Source organism: Ictalurus furcatus, chromosome 13 (genome assembly GCF_023375685.1).
Source record: "Ictalurus furcatus strain D&B chromosome 13, Billie_1.0, whole genome shotgun sequence".
Classification (NCBI taxonomy): Eukaryota; Metazoa; Chordata; class Actinopteri; order Siluriformes; family Ictaluridae; genus Ictalurus; species Ictalurus furcatus.
Window position 1 is genome coordinate 28489545 of NC_071267.1, and position 22203 is coordinate 28511747.

Here is a 22203-nt window from a genome sequence, read left to right on the forward strand (position 1 = left end):
TGAAAGTAAAGCAGGTAAATATTCCACTCTGATCAGCACATTCACTGGTCAACCACACGAAGTGAAATTTAACACCCAGATGTTATTTATTTGCCATTAAGGATGAAATCGATTGCTAGACCTGTTCTTTTCAGCTCATGGCTTTGGACTGAGATGTGTCACACAGCTTCTGTGTCTCTGTATCATACCCAGAAATGTGAATGTTCTAGACGTTCATAAGAATCTAGAGTCCAACAGCAAACCATGGTATCTTATCAGAAAGTCAGTGTTTACTGTCTTATTCACCTTGTGGCAAAATCAAACAGCACAGGGAAAAGAATAAATGCATTGTAGACACTGATAATGAGTTTTAAAGCTTTAAATCTTATTAAGAGTTTGACTCGATTCACTCGTTCCTAACAAAGTCTATGATCAAACTGTAGTCAAACACTTATTGTCATGATATAAAAAAGAACGATGAAGAAAACACAAAGTGTAAACTCCTCTGTCCTGAAGATGTGGGAAAACTTAAAGTTACAGCTTTACTTCTGACTGTTACACAGCGCTGACACTGGAGACTCCTTCCGTAAACGTTGATGTCCTTACAGAAAACTTCACCATATTAACGATTACACTCATTTTTTTTTTACACGTTTATGCAAATTAAAAGAATGTACACGTCCCTGTGAATGAACTGTTGCCATAGAAATGATAACGTATTAGAACAAGTGCATTAATATAAACCTGTGATTTGCAGCTGCGCTACTGTCAGAGCTGCTGTTACAGAAAATGAATCAACACCTTCTGACCAATCACAGTCCAGAATTCAGCAGCACTAAATAGGGACAGCTGAGAAAAATTCAGATTAGTGTTTAATAAAGGCACTTTACTGTAAGACCTTTACACAGTGAGTGAATTATTGTACCTTGTCATCCAATCGGGAGCCGTTTGGGATTCAGCCAATTACGTGCCCCGATTTACGTGCTTCCTGCTGCTGTGACAACGCCCTCATCCTTCTTCTGCTACTTCATTTCATCTTACGCACTTCACCAGACTAATCTCAGTACTTTAAAATCCTACTTACAGTTTGTGCTGAAATGAACAACAGATATCATCGAGCAGCGCAAGATGGTCATGTGACTTTACTGAATGAAGCCACCAGGAAAGAGCTGAATGCTGAGGATGAAGATGGTATGACCCCGGTGCTCTGGGCGGCTCATCACGGCAACCTGGAGGCTCTGAGAGTGATGCTGGGGCGAGGGTGAGTGTTTAATCCCCAACCAAAACCAATATTATCAATCTATCTACCAATATATCTATCTATCTCTCTCTCTCTCTCTCTCTCTCTCTCTCTCTCTCTCTCTCTCTATATATATATATATATATATATATATATATATATATATATATATATATATATATATAAAGCAGGGTGTACCTCAAACCACATTATCCTGTATTACATTGGTGGAGAATAAAATGATGAATGGTATAAATAATTCAATATAATGAATATACTAGTATATAATAAATACTAGGACTAATATTTTACCACTCTTTATATAATTCCTTGTTTTTGTGCTATTTTCTATTTTCTTGCATGGATGTTGTTTGTCCAAAAGTCCAATTCCTCTGAAAAATATTTGTGTATTTAGCTGTGTCATTTCTGAATATATCTATATATTATTCTGGTTGAATATTTGATCGGTAAAATTATTACTGTATCATTGTTGATTTTGTTGTTATGTCACTACTATCCCGGTCTAATTTACAGTAAATATCTGGTTTGTGTTTCGAGGCCAGAAAAACAAAGAGAGATATCGATTATATAATACATCAGCCAGGTTTTATGGAGGCGCTTGTCTCGGGTGTTGACGGACAGTGTTACTAATATTTGCATTTTAATAGCACTACTTGAAGAAAAGGTCAATGAGGCAGGACATGTCAAGTGTGTAATGTAATCTATTCACTTCCTGTCACACAGACCAACATATCACACACACACACACACACACACACACACACACACACACACACATTTCACTACAGCTTCATTGAGTGGTTCTTAACATAAAATAAATGTTTTATAGTCAGGATCTGTAGAGAGCATGTACATAATATCCATCCATCCATTTTCCTTACTGCTTATCCTACACAGGGTCGCGGGGAGCCTGGAACCTATTCCAGGGGACTCGGATAGGCACGAGGCAGGGTACACCCTGGACGGGGTGCCAATCCATCTCAGGGCACAATCACACACATTCACACACTACAGACAATTTAGAGACTCCAATCAGCCTACAGCGCATGTCTTTGGAATGGGGAAGGAAACCCCCAAAGCACAGAGAGAACATACAAACTCCGTGGAGGCAGGACTAGTGCCCCCAACCCCGGAGTTGTGAGGCAAACATGCTAACCATTAAGCCACCGTGCCCCCTGTATATAATATTTAGATCTTTAATAATGTAGAATTCTGATAAATATTATATTATAATATTTATGGGGCAGTGGTAGATCAGGTTGGTTGTGAGTTCAAATCCCAGCACTGCGAAGGTGTACCCCGCCTTGTGCCCCATGCTCACTGGGACAGGCTCCAGGTTCCCCGTGACCATGTAGGATAAGAGGTATAGAAAATGGATGTATATATGTAATGGATAATATATATATATATATATATATATATATATATATATATATATATATATATATATATATATAATACCAAAATCTTCAGGCAGGATTGATTACGTTATTAAAACTGAAATGTGCTGTTTGTATTGTTTATATGTAGATAGAATCAGAGAGTATGGTCTATAGTAAACATGCATAGCTGGGAGAAAAGAAAGGTGAAAACACCTGAACAATTCCAAAGGGACAAATGAAAACAGTAAACAAATGATCAGTCCAAGGTCCAAGTTCCAGAATATATAACATGAAATAACAAACGGTGGCAAGACTTCGCTAAGTGTAAGTGAAAAGTAGTGTTGTTATAACATCTTTGAATGAGGAACTGCTGTGAATCAGGAGCGTTAGGCAAACCTAAAGTGGATTAGTAATCTGCTGATGGAGTGATCTGGAGTGGGATTGTCCGGTGAACAGGTGACACAAACATTTCTCTAGACTTGTAATAAATAGTCCTATCATTTTTTAAGTGCTTCACAATAATTTCTTGATAGACAACTGAGTGATATTCGGGAGACCAAAGATAGGATTACCCATGGTGCTATGATTATTTCATAGAGAGACTAGTCTCTAACAAAATGTGATTCATTTCAAAGTTGTTCCAGTTTCACTGTTCTACTCTGGTGTTTATGGTGATGGAAACAACTTCTCAAATGTAAACAGCAGCTCAAATGTCACGTTACCTGGCCTGGGCATGTCTCTGTATAGTACATTGACTCTGCATTTTTTTAAAAAGTTATAAATAATGGCACATCATTGCTGTAAGTGTGAAACTGTGATGTGTGTTTCAAACCTCCCTTTCACAGGCAAGTTCAACCAGCTCTTAAAGATCAAGGAACTTCTTCAAATATAATGGCTGTTTTCACAACGATCGAGCTTGGAGACGGCTCTGGGATATGTTCTGAATGATAGACATCTAAACAGGGATTCAGTAAAAAAAATCATCAGCTCTGGTAGTCCATGATCCACACAAAATGAAATAGAAACTGGAATGAAACGCTTTTGACAGTATTTTGTCAAAATCTACAAAACAGAGCAAATGTTAATTCACTGCTTCAACCTTTACAATCTCCTACAGTACACCGTTCTGCAGGATACGGTGGCTTAGCCGTTAGCCCTGTGTGCACAGATCTTACATGTTCACCCCTTGCATGGGGGCCTCCACCGGACACACCCGTTTCCTCGCCCAGTCCAAAGACATGCACTGTAGGCTGATTGTACTGTAGAGTGTGAATGTGTGTGCGATTCTGCCCTGCGATAGGTTGATACCCCGTCCATGATGTCCCCCGCCCTGTACCCCGAGTCCCCTGGGATAGACTCCAGGCTCCACGCAATGCTGTGTAGGATAAGCGGTACAGAAAATGGATGGATGGTCAAAGGGGAAATATCAAATGGCGTTAAGTTATATCTATTTTCTATCATAAACAGCTTAGGTTATTTAACTAGATTGAATCACTTCTTCTGATGGCATTTTCTCGACATGAAACATGCGAGATTTTTATCACTTTCGCAGCATAATTACTGCCACATTTTTTTTACCATTTCCATTTCTGTAAATCACTCTGAATTGCCTTGTGTATGAAGGTAAGCTGTATAAATGGAATTAGGATTGCAAACTCAAGCACAAATGTGCCCTCAGGAATATTTGAACGGTTCTAATTTTCTAACTTTTTCCCCTAAAGGTTATAGGGTTCTACTTTATTTTATATTTTTTAAAGCCTTCAAGATGCTAGATTTAACATTTTATTCCAAATTTCTGACCTACATGTCTGTTTGATTGGATATTTACATCTGTAGGTGTTACCCATGAGTTATGGGTTTTGGGTTCAGCAGCATGTGTAGAGTTGTTTAAAAGGAAATTAGCTTGACATTCGGGGTTGTACAGTAGAAGGTCATTAGGTAATAAAACTTTATTAACCTGAGCCTTATCTCTGGTGAAGGTTGTTATTGAGAGAGAGAGAGAGAGAGAGAGAGAGGTCTTAGTAGGAAATATTAATATTCTAATAATTTAGTACGTTATGAATGTTGCATAATAAACAAGTCTGCCTATGGAGTGTGTTATAAATAAGTAATAAGCGAGTGTGTGCTGCTGTTATAGAAAACTATCAACACTTTCTGACCAATCAGAATCCAGAATTCAGCAGCGCTGTGGTGTGAGGGAGAATAAATGGATGAGTGTGTGAACATTATTACGGGCTCATATTGCTGTGTGTGTGTGTGTGTGTGTGTGTGTGTGTGTGTGTGTGTGTGTGTTGTGTATAAAGGTCAGGGTAAATAAAGGGGAAACCCTTCCTCTGACAATTTTATGATCCAGGCTGTATGACTCCATTCACTGAATATTTATTTGGCTCTTTGTCATCTTTGAAGAAAGGTCAAAGGTCATCATGCTGCAGACTTCTCAACTCTCTCATTCATTCTCCCTGGGATATTTTAACTTAGAAGTAACTACAAATTTCCAGACATGAATATAATGAAATAACATATAAGAGCCATTAGAGAATAAAATGCAGAATGAGAGCTTTAATGTAAATTAATTTAAATGTATATTAGGAAAAACATATAGGAATCATATGTATAAGTTTCCCACATGAGCGTAATACACATCTTAACATCTTATAATATACTGTATAGTTTATAGTTGCAGTGTCAGTGTACAGTGTATTGTTCTGTAATGTATGGGTGTAGCTCAGCAGGCTGTAGTGTGTATGTATCTTATTACACTGTTAGGTTTCTATCAATATCATGTGACATTACAGAGACATAAAATGCAAATATCTTGAGAAATATTTGGGAATTTTGCAGCTCATTTACATCAGATTGCATTTTGACAGTAAATATTATGTAATGATGTAAACCCGTGTCAAGATTTTTGCCACGTTTCTATTAAAAGTTCATGTGTGTCATGTTTTTTGTTTCTTTTTTTTACTTTTTTTTTGTTTTAGTTAGTTAGTTCATGTTTAAGTGATTATTAGGCACTGATGATGTTTTTTTTGGAGTGTACTGTACTCTACGTAAACGTTTCGAGGAACTGTATTTTCGAACATCCTGTGCGGTGGAACTGGATATGAAACGGATGTCCGTGCTAGTTTCTCATTATTTTTATTTATTTTATTGATTGATTGATTAGGGGAGAGTGGGGTCGGTTGTTCACTTGCTCACTTGCTGCAATCCGCTACAAGCTCCAGCTCTGCACATGCTCAGTAGCATCCTCATCCAGCTTGCAAAAGAAGAACAACTTAATAACAACTCTGAAGAATTTTTATTCTTGTCTGGTGTACATTTGATGTGTTCAATGATGTGTTCATTTTGTATGCAACTGATGCCACAACAGGCTAGTTTTAATCACTGGTTAGTTGTTTGCATGTGTTACGTTAGCCACTTCGGCCATTCACAGCGGCAGCGTAACACCTCGTTAGTTCACGTTCAGACAACGATGAGAAGGACAAAGTTTGTCGAAGCGTGCTATTTTACTCATTCTTGCAGGGTGAAGTTGTCAGAGTTACAGTTCACGATAACTCCCGGGTGGATTGATTTAAATAACTACGAGAAAAACAACAAAGGAACTTTCTTGCACAGCACAGCGGGAGTATACACATCCATCACACGAACACGCTTGATATGAACTACCTTACCCATGATGCATTTCGCTAAGGACTACACCACCCATGGTTACTGATCTTAAAGCGATAGCCCTTATATTTTTCTCTCCCATAACACATGATTTATAGTTGATAGTGATAATCTGGTTAGCTAGCATATCAGATTTCAAGATGGCTGACAGTTTGTGTGGTTGGCTGGAATGGTGTTATTGAGTGATATTTAAGAAAACATCAAAGAGAATCCTCTTGAGGTGTTATTCGTGTGATTGATGTATTGGTGCATCAGGTGGTGCGCAGCATTTATGCATACAATGCACAATCGACCCCTTGCCATGTTTTGTGTAACGTTTTGATCTGTTTGATTTATTTTGATATTTATCCTCTGATATTAACATGCACATGATACGTGTTTATTATGAATACTGTAGATACCAGACAAATGTACAGTATCTATCATGTCTCGAAAAACTGAAGCCAACAACTGACCCCACTCTCCCATACCCTGGTCTGTGGCTTCCTTCTGTTCAAAGAAAAGAAAATATAGACGACACACAACGACCCAACAAGTCAGAAACATCATATCCTGCAAGAAAATGAAGCAGCTTTTTAAATTTAATGCTATTTTTCTTTTTTGTGTGTGTAAATCTCTCTGAATGTCCTTGTGTATGTGCCTCACCTTTACGTCTCCGAACTCAGGGGTCCCTAAGGATTTTTTCATGTTTAATACGTTCTAGATTTCTAAAATGGTTCTCCTTGAACCTTGACAGGAAACCCACTGTTACAGGGTTCTACATAAAACCTTCAAGAGAGACAAACCAAAGAAGTTTTTTTAAAAAGATTTAATCTGATTCTCTAAAAGCGTCAGGATGCAGATTAGTGTAAAAACGACTCTGTAAAGATGACTGCTGTTAAATACGATAACAAACTGAAATTGAAAAGTTTGGGCATTTTAATATCAACGTGTGATTCTGTTGTAGTTTGATTATTGATGCAGTGTGAAGAACATGTCCGAGATGTCAGTGTGTAAAATGTGAATAAATGCATGTCCTGTCCTGCACAGGATTTGACTTGCAAAGCTCAGGAGGGGCTCAATGAACAAAAATAAACCACTAAATCAACATCGCTCGCTCACATGGCCCAGCGTTTGAGACAACAAGGTTTTATTTAACCTGCGTGTCACCACTAGCATAAAAAGAAATGATGGTTTGATGAACAGATTAATCTGTGTTTTTTAAAATAATTTATATGTTTAAAAGTTTAGGGTAAATACAGTTAGGGACAAAAACATTGTTTAACCCCCAGGTACTGAGCATGTCAGAGATGGTGAGGTCACAACATCACGCCTCATTTATCAATCTTTTAAAGCATGTAAATGTTTTCCCCAAACATACATTAAAATTTCCGCACATTTATAAGTTTTGCAGAAAATATACTCATTACTCATATACATTTGTTGATAAACCATACATTACCAAATGTTTTCACGGTATAGCTGATGGCCAGAAAACACAATAAAAGGCAAAGCTCACAGAGCTGAAAACAACATAAATTGTTCATTAAATTGGTGTGTAATTGAAATGAATATGATTTAAACCTGACTGTGAAATCTGTATATCTAATCACAGTATACTCATGTTTACATTCGCTCTGTTGAGTCAGGGAACCGCTTTCGCTTCCACTGAGTGAATGAAGAGGAGTTTCTTCCCACAGGCCATTCGGACCCTCGACCAGAACAACACCTAGGACTTATACATACACACATATAAATACAGACATTGGGTTTCTCTGCAAAACAATTCAACTCAATTCAGTGTTATGTGTACAGCGTGTTTAACAGTGGACATTGTCCCAGAGCAGCTTTACAGAAATATATAAACTCAGGATATAGAGGTTAAATGTATAAAATTTTCCCTAATGAACAGCCAGAGGTGACGGTGGTGAGGAAAAACTCCCTGAGACGATAACACCCACACCCTTTAACATTCCTGTGAATATACACGGCGTATCATGTATTATATGAATATTTATTGTATTGTTAGCTTTTCATGGCAACTACCTCAGCTCGATGTTGGGCAGCATTGTATTGCACACACAACTGCACATTATTCCACATGCAGTTCATACCTTTTTGCCATCTGGCGTTATATATGTATGGTGGGGACATGCCAGCGGCTGGCGCACAAGAAACAAATGTAGTGAGTTGAAAAATAGTGTCATTATTTAAGTTGATTCATTCATAGAATAAGTTCTTAAATAGTTGTTTGGGAAAAATTACAGTCTTAAGGAGTTTATTGCTGTAATAATATTGTGACGTGTGTACAGAGAAAAAAAGGGATGTAAAGGTGTACGTTTAAATTATTTGTGTTAATGGACCATTCAGGAGGGAGTTACAGGTCACCGGAAGGTCGAGGAAAAACAGTGTGAGAGAGAGAGGAAGAGAGAAGAGCGTGCGTGTGGAAGGAGTGTGGATTCGCTAGCTGCGGTTTTTCTCAAGTACCATCCCTGTGAGTTAAGTGATCGACCAGGGCACTATATGTGACTTTAGTGGTGGAATAAGCTATCTGTGGAGAGTATAACCTCGGAGAGACGTTATATTACCGCGGAAAGAGTATAATAGCAAAGAGCTAGCTGTTAAGACTTGAATGCTAGTGCACACGTGGACTTTGCTAATAAGTTAGCGAACAGCCGACTGGAGGTGCAGAGACTGTGTTTGTCACGAAGAAAGGAGCTGCGGACTTCGCGGATTACCGGTGCGTGAATCTCCTTTTCTTCTATCTTGCAATGTCTCTGCGTGAGTGTGACCCCATTCTTGATCAAGGTACCATTTATTTGTTTTTGCCCTCGTGGTGAAGCAGCCATTTTGTTTGAGGCTTCTACGTACACCAGCTACATTCAGGCTTGCAACGGGGGAACTTGGTACTATTATTTTGTTTGTTTTATGAGGTATAACGCCAGCTTTTGATGGTTAATCTGGGCGAATAGCCTATATCTTTTGTGTGTTGTGCACACATTTTTCTGTTGTTGTGACTGTGACATTTGAAACTTCTTAAGAGAATCTGAGAACTGTATATAATGTAAAACTGAAGCTGATTGTCCAATACCTGAACTTTTATGTTTTATGTTACTTTATGTCTATATTAGTAAAAAGGTTAAAGGTTTAAACACTGGTTTGATTACTGACTTAAAAGTTAAACATAAGTGTCTACACTTTAAATTAGTCTGTTTCCATAAGATCCTATATACTTAATCAGTGATAAGAGATATTATCATGGTATGATGGGATATAGTGGGCAGTTCTTAATGAGTATATTTACTAATTGGATAATTACGGAATGCATGGGGAACCCAAGGCATTAGCCGAGTAACATAAAATGCAAAGAAGAGTAAGTATTTAGTATTTCTCTTGATAAATAGAAAAGAACTCAGGATAGCTCCCTCAAGTAAAAGGTATTACACCAAAGGGGCGCTACACAAAGATCGCTCCTCCTGCAACTGCCCTTATGGTGCTGAAGAGACATCTCTGCTTCAACAGCACCAATGTTTTGGACAGCCGGAAAGTGCGTGGTGGCGGGGCGGGTCCGCCGACACACACATGGCTGCCGAATGGTGCGCGGCACAGGAAAATTCCACCATCCAGCAGCCAAAAGGGAGAGTATAAAAGGGGCAATACTCCGCTCGCAAGAGAGAGGAGGCTCTCAGTGTGTATGCGCTAACCTTTGCTGTGTGTTTAACAGACAATCCCGACGCGAGCAAAGACTCCGCCCCTTGGCTGCACCCACGGGTTTGCCTAACGGCAGAACGGGATCCCCGCTACTCAGGAAACCCCCAGTACGACCCCGGCAACCCCGTGGATGACTAAACACTTCACCTCACGCCCCCACTTCTGCACACACGCGCACCCATACCCCCTCATGGACTATTTTGAATAAAGATTTCTCCATGAGTGACACTGAAACGGCCTCTGTGTGTCTGTGCTTTGTCCCTCGCTGGCTAAATTCCCTACATTGGTGGAGGATGCGGGCATTAGCACAGACCCGCCCACATAAATTTTTTAAAAAATAAATAAATAAATAAATGGATTCCATGCTGCAGCAACTAATGGAGGCCAGCCTCCAGCAGCAGACGACAACGCAGCAGCTCGCCCAGAGCCTACAGGTCACAACCCGGGAGCTGCTGGTCCTGAAAGCAACGACCCCTGTGGCTGCCCCGCCTCACCCTGATCCCAGCCAAGAAGCCCGGCGCCTTCTCCCCTACTTGACCCCAGAGGATGACATCGAGGCCTACCTGGAAGCCTTCGAACGAGTCGCCCACCGAGAGAACTGAGGCATCGAAGAGTGGCTACGCAACCTCGGCTTGCTGCTCTCTGGAGAGGCGCACACAGCATATTATGCCCTCGCTCCAGAGGACGCAGGTGACTATGGAGCAGTAAAGAGAGAGATCCTGGCATGGTGTGGGCGGAACCCCTTCCAGGCGGCGGCGGAGTTCCACCGGTGGAGCTACAGGCTGGGAGCCAAGCCACGTGGACAGATGGACACCCTCCTCACCAAGAGGTGGCTCCAGCCAGACCTGTATACTGCCACCGAGGTTGTAGAAAGGGTGGCCATGGACTGGTTCCTGAGGACTCTGCTGCCCACAGAATGCCAGGCCGTGGGAATGCAAGCTCTCGGGACACCCAAGGAACTACTGACTGCCCTGGAACGCACCCTGACCACCATGGTGCTCGGCAAGGATGGACAGCACCACCGAAGCCGCCCAGACTATGGGACACCCGAGGACAGGCCCAGACCGATAGAGCCCGACCAGCAGACGCCGAAGAAGGTCCAGAAAATCTGGCCGGCAGGGTGTGTCCTCCCCATGCTGGACCTGCCGAAACTGCCCCAGCGAGTGAAGGAAGCATGAGTGCGGCAGGCCTACATGGCCCGAGGCGAGGAGGATGCTGGGACAGAAGGTGAGCTGCACACACACCCTAACCCGATCTCATCTGTGTTTCAGCAGGTAAACCGGCAGGGGAACTTTGGCCGAGAGCAGAAAGAGGACAGCTGCCTTTTTTGGCAGTATTGTTGGGCCCAGGTACGTCAGATCAAGGGGGTCGACCAGAGCCTGAACCAGAGACTCCCCTCCTCCTACTTTCTGGTCAAGGGAGGCCTAATGTACCACCGGACCAACCGCAGAGGGGAAAACGTGGACCTCTTTGTCATCCCCAAGGCCAGAATGCAGACACTGATGCACCTGGCCCATGCCCATCCGCTCGGGGGACACCTGGGTGCAAGAAACACCCTGGAGAAGCTGAAGGACAGCTTTGTCTGGCCAGGCATGGACGCAAAGGTCCAGGGCTTCTGCCAACAATGCCCCCAGTGATAATGCACGACCCCTGAGAAAGCCCCCATCAGCGCCCCTCATTCCGCTTCCCATCATAGGCGTCCCCTTCGATCCACCCAGGGTCATGAGTACATATTGGTCATCGTGGACTACACCACCAGGTACCCCGAGGCGGTACCACTACGTAAAACCACCTCCCGGAACATCGCTAAGGAACTGGTGCTCCTGTTCAGCCATGTGGGCATCCCAAAAGACATCCTGACAGACCAAGGTACCCCTTTTTTGTCAAAGCTAATGTCTGATCTGTGTCGGCTGTTGCAGGTGAAACACCTAAAGGCGTCCGTCTACCACCCACAAACAGATGGGCTGGTCGAACGGTTCAACCGGACCTTGACGCAGATGTTGCGCCGGGTGGTAGATGAGGAAGAGAGGAACTGGGACCTCCTCCTGCCGTACGTCCTCTTCGTCGTCCGGGAGTACCCCCAAGCGTCCACGGGCTTCACACCCTTAGGGCTCCTCTTCGGACGGCGACCTCGAGGACTGCTGGACGTGGCACAGGAAGCATGGGAAGAACAGCCCTTCCCGTTCCGCTCGGTCATCAAGTATGTACAGGAGATGCAGAAGAAGATTGACTGAGTGGCCCCGATCGTCCAGGAACATATGAGAGCCGCCCAGGAGGAACAGAAATGAGTGTACACCCGTTCAGTGCAACCCTACGAGTTCCAACCTGGCGATCGGGTACTCCTGCTAGTACCAAACATCTCCTGCAAGTTCCTAGCTCGGTGGCAGGGCCCATATACAGTCCTCGAGAAGAGAGGTGCTGTGAACTATCGCCTACAGCAGCCCGGTAAGCGAGCAGAAATGAAAACATACCACGTGAACCTGCTGAAGAGGTGGCTAGAGCCAGCACCAGTATTGTCTGCGTTCGTGGCCCTAGACACAGATCACGACAAGGGTACCTTAGTCCAACTGGGTGAAGATCTCACCCCCACACAAAAACAGGAGCTAACAGAGTTAGCAATTATAGAGGACAATCATACCTTAATATCATTTTTATTTCAGTTATTAATGTTAGTTTGACAGATTGTGTTGTTTAACGGAGCTGACTTTCTTATCTCTGCTGTTCTGCAGGATAATAAAAAATGTCTTCACATGAAGTGTGTCATCTAGTGTGTGTGTGTGTGTGTGTGTGTGTGTGAGAGAGAGAGAGAGAGAGAGAGAGAGAGAGAGAGAGAGAGATCAAAACAGTTTAGATCCAAAACTCTGACCCAAAGCCCATCACACCTGATCTGGATTAACTTCCTGGTGACTCAGGAGCACAAGCATCAGTACTGATACCGGTCTCTGGTTTCACTCTGATCATTTACACATAATCCAGTTTCGATACCAGCACTGTAAAACCTGATAAGTTCATTCAACTCAAAAAATTTGAGGAAACTAATTACCTCAAAATTTTTAAGTTGATAAATACATTTCTTTAAACCAAATACACTTAAATAGAGTTAACTGAGTTATTTTTTGTTATATTTAAGTGGATTTGGCTTAAAGAAATTGATTTATCAACTTAAAAATTTTGAGGTATTTAGTTTCCTCAAATTTTTTGAGTTAAATGAACTAACTGGCTTTACAGTGATGTGATACTATGTGACATAAGACATATGGCATTGAGCTGGAACTTAGATAATGATGGCATTGATGGAAAAACCTTAATCTTAATCTGGCTAGCTCTAATGAACAAGTTATTCTTTGAAATATTGAAAATCAGATAACTGTTAAATGACTTGCTTATGTTCTTTTTCTCTCTCTTTATTTCTCGTCCTCGGTCTTTTGCCACGTCTCAGCGGTGAACCGGATAAGTGTGATATCTGGGGAAACACTCCTCTTCACCTGGCCGCAGCCAACGGCCACCTCGACTGCCTTTCCTTCCTCGTGTCATTCGGTGCCAATGTGTGGTGTTTAGACAATGACTACCATACGCCGCTGGACATGGCCGCCATGCGAGGACACATGGACACTGTGCGGTATCTGGACTCTGTCGCTGCCAAGCAGAGCACCCTCAACCCCAAGCTGGTGAGAAAGCTGAAGGAGCGAGCATTCCATAACGCAGAGCAACGCATTAAACACTGCGCAGAACTGCAGCACGAAAACCAGCGGCGCATGGAGAAAAAATTCCTGAAAGAGACTGTGGATTCGGGCGCATCCGGGTCCGTGAGATTCTCCGTGAGCTATGGCCGCAAAATCCCACAATTCAACACTGTTAACTCCAGCATCAGCTACACACAGGTATACACACATAGAACTCACTGACCTTCTTTTCCACAGGGACGTGCCGCATATACAGATTATAAAGCTTGTCTAATTGTTGATATGGTGACGTTTTCTGTAAGGAGACGTTTATTTAACATTTATGGAAGGAGTCTCCAGTGTCAACGCTTTGTAAGAGTCACACACTGTAGTTTATTCATTATTTATTTCATTTATGTGTAGAATGTGAATGATTTCTTTTAGTTTAATTATGTATATCTAACTAAACATGCTCTTTATGCTACCGTAGAGTTTCTGATTTAACCCCTGCAGGCCACGCTGAACTCCAAAGGTAGGACAAAGTTCCCAAAGTGTCTGAAGAAGAAGAAGCAGGCCGATGACACCTTTAAGATCTCTGAAGATGGAAGGAAAAGTGTGCGCTCCCTTTCTGGGCTTCAGCTGGGGAACGACGTGATGTTCCTGAAGCAGCAGACGTACGCAAACCCTCGTCGCCGACTCCACGTTCGCAACATGTTCCCTCAAAACCCGAATGATGAATGTGACGATGACGAGGATGATGATGTGGCCGTGGTTTCTCATGCAGTGAGTGATCCAGGTTTGTATAATGACCTGGGACAGCGCTCTCTATTCTCCCGGCCTGGTCTCGGGACTCTTGTTTTCCGACGGAATTACGGCAGTGATGGAGTTCAGGAAGATGATTCGTACAGTGTTGAAGGTCAGGTGTCATCATGGAGAGAACAGAATATTCATTTCAGAGAGGGCATATGTCTCCGACGTCCCAGCCTGGATCAGGACACCATCAGCAACAGACTCTTAAAGGTACAAAAACATACAAACCTACAGCAGAGAGAGTGGCGTGAAAATATAAATCTACCTGCTGAAACGTCTTGTTTTTATCTGACAAATAAAAACAGAATAACGTGGTTCACACTAACAGAATCTTTTCTTATCCATTTCTTATCTGCTTTTCCATGAATTTCTCACTAGGAACAAGTCGATGGTGTCGGTTGTTAGTTTGTGTTTTGTAGGCGTGTGGCGACCTCTACTTGTAGCTTTTAAAAATTCTGATGTATTGTCACGTGATCTCCAAAATTCCAAGATGGAGGACTTTATTGCAGCATTGTTTTCTGTATTCTGTGCTTAATTCCATGTTGGACTGCGTCATATCGTGTATAAATATGTCTTGCAGGCTTTTCTGTGGGATTGCGATGATGGGAATGATGATGATGATGATGATGATGATGAAGTAGAGTATGATGGTCTGCAGCATTGCTCCTCTCCTCTGGAGGTGTTCTTGGCGTCCCAGGGTTTAGGTGAGTTCCTGTTCCTTTTCGTGAAGGAGCAAATGGACCTGGAAGCTCTGATGCTGTGCTCCGAGCCTAACTTGTGCATCATCAACGTTCCACTCGGACCCAGGAAGAAGCTTCTGGAAGCCTGCAGTCGGCGCAGACACACTCTGCAGCGAGCCAGGGCCATGTGTGACACGCAGCTCTGAGGGTGTATGCAAAAGATCAACCTGACGAATGAAGAAACCATCTGTGGAAAGTTCAATTTAAATCGTGCGCTTCTCTGATAAATAAGAGTCGTTGTGTTTACATCGTTGTAGCTACAACTGGAGAATCCGGAAGGTTCTTGGATGTTGGATGTCAGTGTATATACTGTATGGTCATGTAGTTTGGAGATTATTCCTTAAAAAAAATACTTACAGTAAGTCATTACTCCAATAGTTTACGAAATCCTTTTATATAGATTAATAATATTTGTTTGTTTTTGGCATGTCTTTTTTTTAAAAAAATATATATAAATTAGACGCAGAACTTGAAGGCATCCTGTTGTCGGGTTCCTCTCAAGGTTTCTTCCTCTTAACATCTTAGGGAGTTTTTCCTCGCCACCGTCGCCACTCAGTGGCTTGCTCAGTTGGGATAAATTCACACCTTTAATATCTGTATACCGTGTTGATATTTCTGTAAAGCTGCTTTGAGACAATGTCTATTGTAAAAAGCGCTATACAAATAAAATTGAATTGAATTGAATTGAAGGCATATAAATGGAATTGATGTTTGTAGTTGATCATTTTTAATAAATCAATATATAATAAGTGGTTGTTAGTACAGTATAAGTAAATAAGTGTGTTATAAATGATGTGATGTTTAATTGTATTTCGCTGTTTTGCTGTTGTTCTAAATGCTGAAATAAATAGTTGATGTTACAGCAGCTGATTTCTGATATAATTATTATTAGTAGTAATAATACTGCTACCCAAGTCAAATGTATTTATATAGCACATTTAAAAACAACTTTCGTTGACCATCGTCCATTATGTCTCATAATCTCAAAAATATTCGGCTCATATATGTAAACTCAGTGTTCAGCTCAGATTGTGTGTGTGTGTGTGTGTGTGTGTGTGTGTGTGTGTGTGTGTGTGTGTGTGAGTTTATTTAATAATCTGCCATGACAAAAAAAATCACATGATGGAAAAGTTCTAGAAGTATCAAAATACTATTTATAATGTAATGAGTTTATCTGAAATTCAGCCACATTGCAGAAACTGTCATTGAAATTGAAATGATGAAATAATATTAAAACACAAACACATAACACACTACAACATCCCTCTATAAAACTCCATAAAACACACCATGATCTATAAACAGCAATAAGTGTGTTCAATCATAATCCTTTTATGATGTTTTTACTTACACATATTTTATTTTATATTCTATTTTAGTTATTTATTTACTTATATTTTTAAGTATTTCTTACTCTAATTCTGTATAAGGTTATGATGTGAAGAAACTCAGCATCCAAACAGCTTCTAACCCTGACAGTCTGACAGAAGGTCACTCTGATATGTACATTTTTATATATTTCCTATACATGTCATGTGATCTTAGGAGGCCTGTATACTGGGAGAACAAAAAATAAAGTGATAAAGGACAATGCAGTGAAGGTTTTGCTTTTCAGTATGTGATGTTTCCTGTATGTGACTAATGGAACGTGATACAGCGTGTGTATTGTATTTCACACAAACAGAACCACACACTGGAATATAAAGCAGCAGCGGTGTGGATTGGTGGATAAGAGTAACTTCTGACACACATTCACTGTTAATTTCTTTAACAAAGCAACCCTCTGATCATTTTTCACTGAAGAGATAAGAGCAGTGTGCCACCAGTGAAAAACAACATGATCATATTGTATATCACTTCTCATTTTCCCTCCAGTGTGATTGTTTTATTTCCATGTTGAAATATCTGCTACTGAATCTTTGTGGAAGAGTTTTCGGACATTTCTGGTGTTCAGCAGCGTACAGTGGATGTAAAAGTTTACACACCCCTGTTAAAATGGCCAGTTTTTTTGATGTAAAAAAAATGAAACCAAGATAAATCATGTCAGAATTTTTTTCTACATTTACTGTGAAATTTTATTTCTTAGAATTAAAATGATTAGAATCATTTTATTGTTTATAAGTTTGCACACCCCTAAACTAATACTTATTTGAAGCAGCTTTAGATTTGATCTCAGCATTCAGTATTTTTGGGTAAGGAGCGTCCTGACTTAGCAATATTTTGCCATTCTACCTTACGGTCTGGACGTCTCGTGTACACAACCCTCTTCAGGTCACCACACAGATGCTTGATTGGATTTAGGTCTGGACTGTGGCTGGGCCATTCCACAACCTTGAACTCGTTTTGGTGAAGCCATTCCTTTGTTGATCTGGAGGTTCGTTTCGGGTCGTTGTTGTGCTGAAAGGTGAAATTCCTCTTCATCTGAAGTGTTTTAGCAGAAGTCTATTTTAGCAGAAGGTATTTGGAGCTACGGGAACAGCTGGACTTTATTTGGGGTTAATAAGCCACTTTAATTGGTGGCAGGTGTACACTGATTAGTATTTATCATGAGTCTGAATGTGATTGATTCTGAACAATGTCACATTCTTAATTATAAAAGGGTTTGCACACTTATGCAAGCTGGGTATTGGAAGTTTGTCCCTCAAAAAAATACATTTCTGGGTATCACATGATATTTCTATGTTGCAATTTTACAATAAAGGTAGAAAAGGTTCTGACATGATTTAACTTTTATTATTTTTTTTACATCACAAAAACCTGCCATTTTAACAGGGGTGTGTATACTTTTTATATCCACTGTAATTCCAGTTCTGGATTTAACAAACAATCGATTACCAGAGGACAAATATCAAATCATTAGCAAGTGATAATTATGGCTTAAATGATTTCAGCCTTTGGGTAGCTCACACCTCCAGGGTCGGGGGTTCGAGTCCCACCCTGGCCCTGTGTGTGCGGAGTTTGCATGTTCTCCCCGTGCCGCGGGGGTTTCCTCCGGGTACTCCGGTCTCCTCCCCCAGTCCAAAGACATGCATGGTAGGCTGATCGGCATGTCCAAAGTGTCCGTAGTGTATGAATGGGTGTGTGAGTGTGTGTGTGATTGTGCCCTGAGATGGATTGATACCCCATCCAGGGTGTACCCCACCTTGTGCCCCATGCTCCCTGGGATAGTCTCCAGGTTCTCCGTGACCCAGCAGGATAAGCGGTATAGAAGATGGATGGATGGATTTCAGCCATTAAAAGGTTGAAATACATCCCAAACACGTATTGACTGGACTATATCAGAAACTTGAGTCTCATATCTCAGCTTTGGAGCAGAATAGGAACACCAAACCTTCTCGCCTGGATAAGTCTTCTGCATAAGTCTCAGACCTACTGTGTGAATCTGGGGACAATTGGACTACCCGCCCAACCCCCCTTGCCCCCCTTAGAAAGGAGGGAAGATTTGGTCTTCCTATCACGCTCCAAAGCTGACATCCGAGGTTCAAATTCGTGATATATTACAGTTAGTATACAGATATACACTGATTGCACTTCAGTATGGCATGACTGCTACACAGTGATGAAAGGGAAATATAATGTATTCTGCATCAGTAAAAAGAACACTATTTATATTTATAAACATTTTTTACATTCTATTATATAACAGACCACTTTTCAGACAAAAATCCATAATGGAGTGTGTCGGGTTTCACCTGCAAAATTCTCCAAGATGCTCAGTAAAAACGTATTCGTTTTGAAGGGATTTTGCTTTACAGCATTTCTTTACACATGCCTAAGACTCTTGTACAGTAGTGAATACAGCAATTTACTCTAAACGAAGGTTATTTTCAGGAAGGGGCAGACAATCAGACATTAACAGGAACAGTAAGTCAATAAATCTTACTTACTTATAAATCTAACACATTAAATAATAAAGCTGTTGATGATCATTTTCACACTTTAAGCTTCCAACAGTCCAATTAAATCCCACATCATGATTCAATCATAATTTTTAACCATTAATGGCTTTAAATAAAAAGAAATAAAAACTTAGCCTAATGTTTTCTGATTTAAGACATTTTAGAATGTAATTTTTGTTTTTACTCTGCGGCACTAATGTTGAAGAAACTCCATGTAACTGAATACTCTGCCCGTGAGTAAACAGAACCTGGTATTTGCTAATTTATTTATTTATACTTGCCTTTATCTTTACTTGATCTTATCGTCCTGTTTCCTGTTAGCATGTTGATCAGTGTAGAATACACATCACTGGATGTTCAGGATCTTCAGGATTGAGCGAAACACAGAAGATTTTTTATTGCGAATAAAAACACAAACACACGAAATAACAGCCGACTTTATTGTTGTTGAAAATACAAAATAAAATCATGAACATGACATTTACATCCCACCTGTACAGGAAATATTTATTATAATGGCATGTGAGGCAGGAAATAAACCCATAAACACAGTATATAACATTTATAATATGCACATAAGATGTGAAATTCATATTAAAAAAAATAAATAATAATAATGTGTACGATCTGAACACAGTAAATGTTAATGACTGGATTTTCACTTGTCCTAAATGAATCCGTTTTAATGCGTCACTGTTACAGGTATGATCACAGTAAAATAATAAAAACAAGAGTTAACGTCTTTCTAACGTGAGCTAGTTTTACATGTTGGTGATCATTTCCTACTGACTCAAGCTAATGTTGTGTTTAGGAAGTAATCAGTGCTGAGGGCAGCAAGAGAACCAGGACAGGAACCTGTAGAGCAGTGCTTCTCAAACTGGGGGCCGTAAGATGGCGTCCGGGGGGCCGCTTAGAAATTAGAGAACATTGTTTTATTTTTTAAATTAATTAAAAAATTAATATGTAAGTCAGGATTGTGAACCTTTACACTATGATGTCCATCAAAACAAGAAATATTAATAAATGAAATCAATTCTACACAGCACACTAAAGACACGCAGAGATCTGTTGATATACTAGTGTAGTGTTAGCCACACACAGATAAAACATAAGACTATTTCAAATGGATACGTTTTTAGAAAGAGGACGTAGTGTCTTGGCTGAGAAAGATCATACAGAAAAGCCTAGCGTGAAAAAAAGAGAAACTGCGAAGATTTGACGACTTTAGGGGGCCACAAAGGGGTGCATCCTACACAAGGGGGCCTCACGGTGAAAAAGTTTGAGAACCACTGCTATAGAGGAACTTTTCATATTTAGAAGATATTCTCTAACCTCTAGTCCCAAAAACTCTCATTGTTTAGCCTCTAACTAAATCATTTTAATTAGCATGCTAGTCATTTTTGGTAGTTAATTAACAGTCGAAGAATTAAACAAGGTTTGATCTGTTCAGTTTGGCAAGAACTCAGTCTCGGAACTCTAGAACCAAGTCCGAATGGGTGGAACCAGAGAACCACCTGGACAGCAGGACTTCAGCTCAGAATCAGTGGAGAAAAACTCTTAAAACTGAAGGTTCCTCAAAGGTTCTTTACATGTTTAACGTGTTTTTACTGTAGCTGGAGGGACGTGATAGAGAAAAGACCTGCTGTAGGGTTCTAGCTTTAAACATGGAACAAACTGAAGAACCCGCTAAGGTGCGTGGTGGGATCTTAAAGCACTCCAAATATAACAGACTAATTCTTGTAATGATCTTATAATCTGAAAAGGGCGTGGCCTTCGCTCAAAACCAATGAGATTATAATTCCAAAATGAATTAAATAAAGATAAAAATGGACAGAACATTGCTGAAAAAAAGGAAAAAATGGTTTCTCAAAGGTTCTTTCTTACAAATACATGCTAACTGTAGCACCAGTTAGCATGTGCTAAGTTTATATTAGCTAGCCACACCCACTAATTTATAAGTGTTTGAGTTTAAGGGGGACATGAAATACACAAACAGCACTTAATTAAGTTACTGTTACTGTTCATACCACATGCTAGAGATAATGCATGTGTGATGATCTCAGGTGAAACACGAAACACAAGCTCGTTAATATCTTCATTCCAAACTGAAGAGACCAAACCAGGATGTCCTCGCACCCACTTTGCAACTTGTTGCTTCACATTTATTTCGTTTATTATTATTAGTATTACTATATTATTATTATTAGAAATTTTATGTTAGAAGCAAGTGTTGGTCAGTTAGCAATATAGCATCCCAATGTTCAGTTCATGCTAGGATGTCAATTAAGTACATCCAGTTAGCGAAGTCTATAGATCTATGGAATCTATAGAAATCTATAGAACACAGTAAGCAAAGATTTATTTAAAAATACCTTTAAAACTTTAGAATTCCAGAGTTGTGTCCTCACAGTGCTAAATATTTTAAGGAAAGAGAGTTAATAGGATACATTACACTGTTAGCTAGCAAGATTAGCCATGTTTTCATCCTGCTAATATTAGCTAGCAGTAGTTGTTTCTAAAATAAATTACTCCATATTAGATATACTTATTAAATATGAAATTAGCATATTGTGAACAACAGCCAGTCAGCTAAATCGCAGTAGCTAATGCATATCTCTGGATGAACTTAATAAACAAAGATGGTTTTATTGAACACTGGTAAAACTAGTTATGGTAAAGTTATTTGATCTTGTTGTTTTAACACAAATTAATGGCTGTATCTATTATTCTAAACAGAATATTTGGGAAAGCTTTAATGAAATGTGTTACGCTGTAACTAGCACTGTTTGCGTTTAGGTAACACTAGCTAGCTAGCTGATATGTAGTTTTTTTTTTATGTTCATTAACATAAGTTTAGAAAATAATTTAGAATTCTCCCAGTTTCTGAATAAACATTTCAATTTCAAATTAAAGATATATATATATATATATATATATATATATATATATATATATATATATATATCTTTAATTAATATATATAATAATATATATTATTATTATTATATATTATATTAAGATATATAAATATCTTTAATGTATATATATATATATATATATATATATATATATATATATATATATATATATATATATCTGTTCTTTGATAGT

The 22203-nt window shown here is 40.0% G+C and overlaps 1 protein-coding gene across 1 annotated transcript; it reads left to right on the plus strand.

Moving 5' to 3' along the window:
- The first annotated feature begins 957 nt into the window (after positions 1 to 957).
- LOC128616855 (pre-mRNA splicing regulator USH1G-like) lies at positions 958 to 14957 on the plus strand. The gene is made up of 3 exons (XM_053639699.1): positions 958 to 1240; positions 13421 to 13862; positions 14157 to 14957. The coding sequence occupies exons 1-3, from the start codon at positions 1077 to 1079 to the stop codon at positions 14817 to 14819; spliced, it is 1269 nt and encodes a 422-aa protein (XP_053495674.1). The 5' UTR covers positions 958 to 1076; the 3' UTR covers positions 14820 to 14957.
- Positions 14958 to 22203: the final 7246 nt, after the last annotated feature.

Excerpts from the sequence above, each read along its gene's own strand:
- LOC128616855 (XM_053639699.1), top strand. The coding sequence starts at position 1,077 with ATGAACAACAGATATCATCGAGCAGCGCAAGATGGTCATGTGACTTTA. Across the intron at positions 1,241-13,420 it reads AGAGTGATGCTGGGGCGAGG|CGGTGAACCGGATAAGTGTG; the intron begins GTGAGTGTTTAA and ends GCCACGTCTCAG. Across the intron at positions 13,863-14,156 it reads CCAGCATCAGCTACACACAG|GCCACGCTGAACTCCAAAGG; the intron begins GTATACACACAT and ends TAACCCCTGCAG.